This window comes from Leptinotarsa decemlineata, unplaced genomic scaffold (genome assembly GCF_025532065.1).
Source record: "Leptinotarsa decemlineata unplaced genomic scaffold, Ldec_3_MD MMD2_tig00003736_RagTag_RagTag, whole genome shotgun sequence".
Classification (NCBI taxonomy): domain Eukaryota; kingdom Metazoa; phylum Arthropoda; class Insecta; order Coleoptera; family Chrysomelidae; genus Leptinotarsa; species Leptinotarsa decemlineata.
The window spans coordinates 6091731-6098308 of NW_027412593.1; the positions used below are offsets into that span (position 1 = coordinate 6091731).

Consider the following 6578-nt stretch of genomic DNA (forward strand, 5'->3'; position numbering starts at 1 on the left):
ACACTTTTGTCTAATTTCCACCAGTTAATTTTATTTACACGGCCGGTTTCGGGTTTAACTCCAGTATCAAGTATAAACTAAAATGTGAAATTTAAAAACTCGGTTATATCGGGAGTTTTTAGGTAAGATAGCAGGACAGGTAATTAAACGAACCACGAACTATAAAATTCAATACTAAAGATTATATGGGTTGTTAAATAAATAAATTCAAGAGTGGAGATCTACATAAATCGAGGGGTATATATTTCAGGTTTTCAATTGATTTGTTATGATTTCCATGGCTTCCAAAAAATTCATTTTTTTCCCGTCATTACATAGGCGTAGGATTTTGAGGTTATCTTTACTTATCTCGTGTTTTGATTCTTGAATATGTTCATACATCAAAATTTCTATACCGGTTTGGCCTGTATTCTATTCCTGTCTCTATTCTAAACGATTTCTCAAAAGATATCTGAGCTTGGTGTCAGAGTATGACAATAATAATCAAAATTTTGAAGGTAACAGTATACCATACCATTAATCAATAAAGTACTTTACAGAAAATGGAGATGAGTGTAAAAGAGTTGGGAAGCTTCAACTATTTTATTGCACTACAAATGATATATGAACTGTTATCAGTTTTCTCAACGACAGCTCTCGTTACACTTCTCACTTCATTTATCCCACGTTTGTCGCTCTGAATATTATGAGTATTTTCAAAGCTACTGTTATCGATTCAAGACTGTATCAACACTTGGAGAAATTATTTTATTTTTGATAGTAGTTAATGCAAGAATATTCGATATATGTTTTTTTGATAAATCTTTGATTACGTTTAAAAAATAATTCAATGACTACATATCAAAAAAATAAAATGATAAAATCTTCCGATAATCTGACTATTTTTGAAAATGAGTATTTATACATTTTTTGTTTGGTTAATGCTATCCAGAAAATGTGCTACAAATAAGAACAAAACCATTTATATGAATAATTCATTTATTTATGAAAATACATGAATGAAAATACATAATTTCTATCTGCTACAAATACACCTCATGAATATATTTAAATATAATTACAAAATATTACGTTTTAATATACAATAAATGGACCCAGTTGTTGCAAAACTTATACTGAGCTAATATGCCTTCTATTTATCATTTATGTAATTCTTACCTTTTCCGAGATCCCCATGTTTTAATTCGAATTTCACTCATCTTCCGGCGTAAAGACTATGAGGGGCACATGGGAGTAAAGGTGACCGGCAGGTACAGCCGCATCTAGACTATGCATTACAAATTATAAACGATGTGTTTCGAATCAGTGTTGAAGTTGTGAATTGAAATGAAGAATGTTTTAGAATTGACGTGTTTAAAAACAATTTTTATGATTCATAAGTTATTTTGTTTCCGTCTTGAGACGTTAAAGATGAAATAAGATGTCCAACATTTTTTGAAATTTGTGGAATTTCATTTTCTTTGCAAGGTCCTGTGTGGTGGTGCAGCATTCTGTACACCAGGAAGTTTTGATTTACGAAAATTGGGCAAAATAGCTTCAACTTACAGGCTCGTTCAATCTTATCCGAATATTTGCAAGAACCTTCGCATTGAGCATTTATATTTGTACGGCACATTTTCATGCTGATGGTTTATCTTCTGTTAGCTGTCATTTTATTTCAATAATAAATTATTACAACTGGAAAGTTGTTTTATATATTTTTTACCTAATAGCACTCACACCTATTGAATAGTTAAGGTTCACAGGTGAGTGTAAAAAATTAGTGAATTAATTTGTCAGCATATCTACCCGCCAGCCTTTCTGCAGGAGGTATGACTTATGTAATACTAGCGACTCGCCCCGGCTCCACACGGGTGCAATGCTGATACTAAATATATGAGATGCTAACGTTTCGTTGTTGTGCCATTGTTTCCGGTTTCAAGGGTGGGAATATAAGGAAAAATGCATGATGGCGCTCCTAGGGTCAAAATACTCCAGAGGTAAAATAGCTCCCCAATCCGATCTCCAGGTGGGGGCTGATTCAAGAGCATCATCCTGCAGAAGTTATTCGAAAACCACTATTTCTGACAGTCAGCAGGGTCTTCCTAATATTAGTCCACAGGGAAATAGTATGGTAACTGCAGTTGCTAAGAGACCCACTAGCAACTTCAAAATCGATTTCTGCAACATCAGAATACTCAACTGAAATATAAACTCTGTACACCAACATCTGCAATATAATAGTCCTCATATTCTTACACTCACAGAAATCAAAGTCGGTGCTTCAACAAACTCCGTCAATTTTCTATATCCCGGCTATGACTTCCACTCACGATTCAGACGTAACTTTGGAATATCCCTTTTTATCAGATGCGATCTCTTCTATCAACGAGAGGAAATGCTGGAACCCGGAAACTTTGATGTTATGTGGTTCAAAATAATATCACAGAAGAGCACCAAATTCGTATGCTGCGTTTCTCGGTCACCTAGCGATACACAATATAGGGCACTATTCTTTTCACCTGCAACCACCATTAAATTTCTGCAAATCAATCATCCCAGTGCCGAAATTCACATATTCGGTTACTTCAATGTCTACAATATCAAATGGCTCAAATTTTCAAATATCAACGACGAACGAGGTCACAAAGCTGAGGCTTTTGCAATCAGCAGCGGACTTACTCAGATTATAAATGAGCCAACCAGGATTCCTGACCGTGATGGAGAATATGCTAATCTTCTGAATCTATACCTAATAGCAGGGGAGCCCACGATGCAAAATGGGGATTTACTCGAGCGTTATAGAGACCTATTAGGTTGCAAAGCTTAGATGATAAGAAGAAAAAAATGTTATATAATATATACCTTTTCATCGGTGGGGGAAGCTGCTATAGATTATTAAATATGTAAAAAAAAACTGTTGCATGGACATACTCGAGCGCGTCAGATATTGATACCATCAATGTCCTACGTATTTTTAATAATGTTGGTATCCTCAAATATTTGGTAGGCTTCACATCTTGAGCGAACAAAGAATAACAGGCGACCTTCTATCGTATGTCACCTATATTTGGAATAACGCAATCGAAAAACATGGAGAACCAAAAGCTGGTGCGCTTGATATTTCTAAAGGCGCGTACACATCTGGCGAACACATGTGGCCGAAGCCTTTCGACGACCGAATTCATTCGATAATTCCGGCGTTCGACGGAAAATTTGCTCTGCCGTCCACATTACGGCGAACAAATTCGTTTGCAGTCATTCGTTCAGTTTCGCAGGTATTGTTGGCGATTCGTGGCGCGAAAGTTATTTGTTTGATGTAAGTTATAAGAATGGCGTCTGATGAGGATATCATTATAGCAAGTGCGATGTATATTATTATTAGTGAGGCGGAGGCCGAAGCAGCGGAAGAACCCCCCAAAAAACGACGGAAACGGCGCTGGTGGACAACATCATTGTTCAAGAGCAGAAGTCGGTACAGAGGAATAGACTTAATTAATGATCTAAAAGCTGAAATGGAATACGGAATGTTTCAAAATTTTTGTAGAATGAATTTAACTGATTTTGAATGGTTATTACATGAAATCGGTCCAAAAATCTCGAAAGAAGATACAAAGTTCAGAGAAGCGATACCGCCGGCAGAAAGGTTAATGGTAACCATGCGATATTTAGCTACTGGTGACTCATATACAAGTTTGATGTATACCTTTAAAATTTCAAAGCAACTCATTTCAAGAATAATACCAGAAGTTTGCTCTGCTATAATTGAGGCTCTTAAAGAATATGTAAAGGTAAGTGAAATAGTTATCTAAAATGCTTTACGTATTTATTGGAAACGTCTCGAGTTTACATAAAAAACATCAAAAAGTGCCCTAAGTACTATCTGTAAATGAATTTATAAAGCGTGTAATGGACGTCTGCGAATTATCTGTTTGCTGCAGCGTCAGGTTTGATGGGCTCGCCAGAAAAACGGACTCATTTTCAGGAGAAAATGGGCCAATTGATGCTGAAGGTGATGCGAAAGGAGTACTGGTGCTTTGAGTGTCTGAAGAATATTGATTATATGGATTGGGTGTTGTGCTAGGCGTGATACTCGTATAAGTTTGTTGATTGGGTTGAAGGAAATAATATTGTTTATGACCAATGGAACTGATCGGGGACACGTGATGCTCATAAAGACCTTTATCCGCCTTATACAGAATATCTCCAATTAGATGTTCCACCTCGCTTTGTGTATGAACGCTGTATTTTCTATGCTTCGCCGCCACATGCTCTCCAAAAATTGTGCTATCGTCTCTCGGTTTTCTACTTGCAATAGTTTCTTGTAATATTTGATATGCTTCCTGCCCTCTAGAGGTAGCTGTCCCACTGCTTGTCCCACGTTCCCCAGAAGACACAGGTAGTACTCGTTTGACTTTCTTGGGAGATTTAAAATCTGTTTTTTTTTAGCGTTGTTCGTTCTGGTACTTCTGTTTCTTGTGTGTCATTATTATTTGCGTTACTAGCAGTATCTTCTTCCTCTTCCGTCTCTTCCTTCTCCTCCTCTTCTACTGGATGTTGACTCCTTGGTCGAACCATCTCCTGGAAAGTTTTTGGTTTTAGAATTTTTTACACTATTGTTTTTGTTTTTATTTTTAGATGCCTACAACTGAAGAAGAATGGCGATATATTGCGGAAAATTATGAAGCTCAATGGAATTTTCCTCACTGCCTTGGTGCCATAGATGGTAGACACTGCATACTACAGGCCCCAATACACAGTGGCAGTGACTATTTTAATTATAAATCAAATTTAAGTATAGTTTTGTTGGGAGTTGCTGATCTAAACTATTGCTTTTTGTTTGCTGATGTTGGCTGCCAAGGCAGGATTTCTGATGGAGGTGTACTAAAAAACTCCATGTTCTGGAAAAAACTTCAAAACTATGAGCTTCATCTACCACCTGATGACATTCTACCTAATGGAGATGTGAAAGTTCCTTATGTATTTGTAGGAGATGATGCTTTTAGCCTTAGTGAGCATTTAATGAAAGGGTATCCAGTAGAACAGAAAAAAGGTTCTAAGAAACGTATTTTTAACTATAGACTCAGTAGAGCAAGGCGTATTGTTGAAAATGTTTTCGGCATCATGTCAGCTGTTTTTAGAGTTTTGAGAAAAGTGATGCTACTATCACCTGAAAAAGCAACTTTGGTAGTTTTAGCTTGCGTCTATTTACACAACTTCTTACGAAAGAGTAAACATTCCCGCAAGAATTACACACCACCAGGGACATTTGATGAGGAAAAAGATGGAAAGATCATTCCTGGACTCTGGAGGCAGGGAAACGAAAATAGAAATGCAGAGTCCTTTCTTCCAATACCTAAGATAGGACGAAAAAGTTCGGTAAATTGTGAAGCAATTAGAAATAAATTTGCTTCATATTTTATGTGCGAAGGTAGCGTGAGTTGGCAGAATACATATGCATAAATATTATTCGACGAATAATAATAAACTTCCATCTTATTACTGCCTAGACACTGCGGTCTTAAAAATGCCCTCCCTATTTTTTTTCCAATAATACCTAAGTATGGAGTTAAATTCTCATTTTTTCAAGTTTATATCTCATTTATGTTCAAACGAAGAAAAGGGAGATTTTTTTCGGTCGTACTGTATACAATACGTCATAATATTTGCATATGTAGGAATATTTCAGTTCATAAAAGAATAAATATTTTGACTTACCTCAGTGTTTTTAGTTTCTTTTGGTATAAACTTATCCATCAAGAAAAGCATATCTTTGAAAGCGAACCAGCTAGATTTAAAAATTGTGTCGGTTCCTGAGCCAGTTTTAAAAGAGTTGTCTTGTTTTTGTCTCTCACGTCGAAATGACGTTAATAATGATTCCATTTTCTTTTTAACCTCCCCTGTATCGCCTTTCATAATTTTGCTGATGTCGTTCCAGGCATCAAGTTTCTTTATTTTATTTTTGTAATCATTATGCACTGGATTCCATAAAACTTCCCGCTCTCGATATAAATTAATCAATTTTAAACAAGCAGAATTAGTCCACTCCATTATCGCAAAATAGAAATGAAAGCAAAATCGCGACGACGTTCGACACTTGTATGAGAAGCGTACACACTAAACCCAGACGAAAGAATTCGTTCTTCAATTTTCTTTTGATGTACCGCCCGACGAGCGAACTCTCGCGAAGGCAAACGCATGCGTTGATTAGCGTTTGTTGGGGCGTACACACTTACCGAAGGCGTTCGGTCGAAAGGCTTCGGCCACATGTGTTCGCCAGATGTGTACGCGCCTTAAGGCCTTTGACCATGTGCGGCATGAGGGTTTGCTGGCCAAACTTCGATGCTATGGCTTGTCGGATCATTTTTTGTATGGCTCTTCAGCTTCCTGAAAGAACGTTAACTGCAAATGGCCGTCGATGGATATCTCTCGAATACTTTCACTATCAACGCTGGTATTCCCCAGGGATCCATATTGTCTCCAACCCTCTTTTTATTGTATATCAACGACTTATTGGAAAAAAACAAGAATCCAATATATTGTTTTGCTGACGACAGCACACTTGTCTCGTCATTCCATATGTGTTCCATGACATCGGC

General features: G+C 36.9%; 1 protein-coding gene across 1 annotated transcript; it reads right to left on the minus strand.

Annotated features, from left to right (window-relative positions):
• Positions 1-4285: 4285 nt before the first annotated feature.
• LOC141483603 (uncharacterized) lies at positions 4286-6270 on the minus strand. The gene is made up of 2 exons (XM_074178358.1): positions 5698-6270; positions 4286-4560 (listed from the first exon to the last, which is right to left on the minus strand). The coding sequence occupies exons 1-2, from the start codon at positions 6028-6030 to the stop codon at positions 4408-4410; spliced, it is 486 nt and encodes a 161-aa protein (XP_074034459.1). The 5' UTR covers positions 6031-6270; the 3' UTR covers positions 4286-4407.
• Positions 6271-6578: the final 308 nt, after the last annotated feature.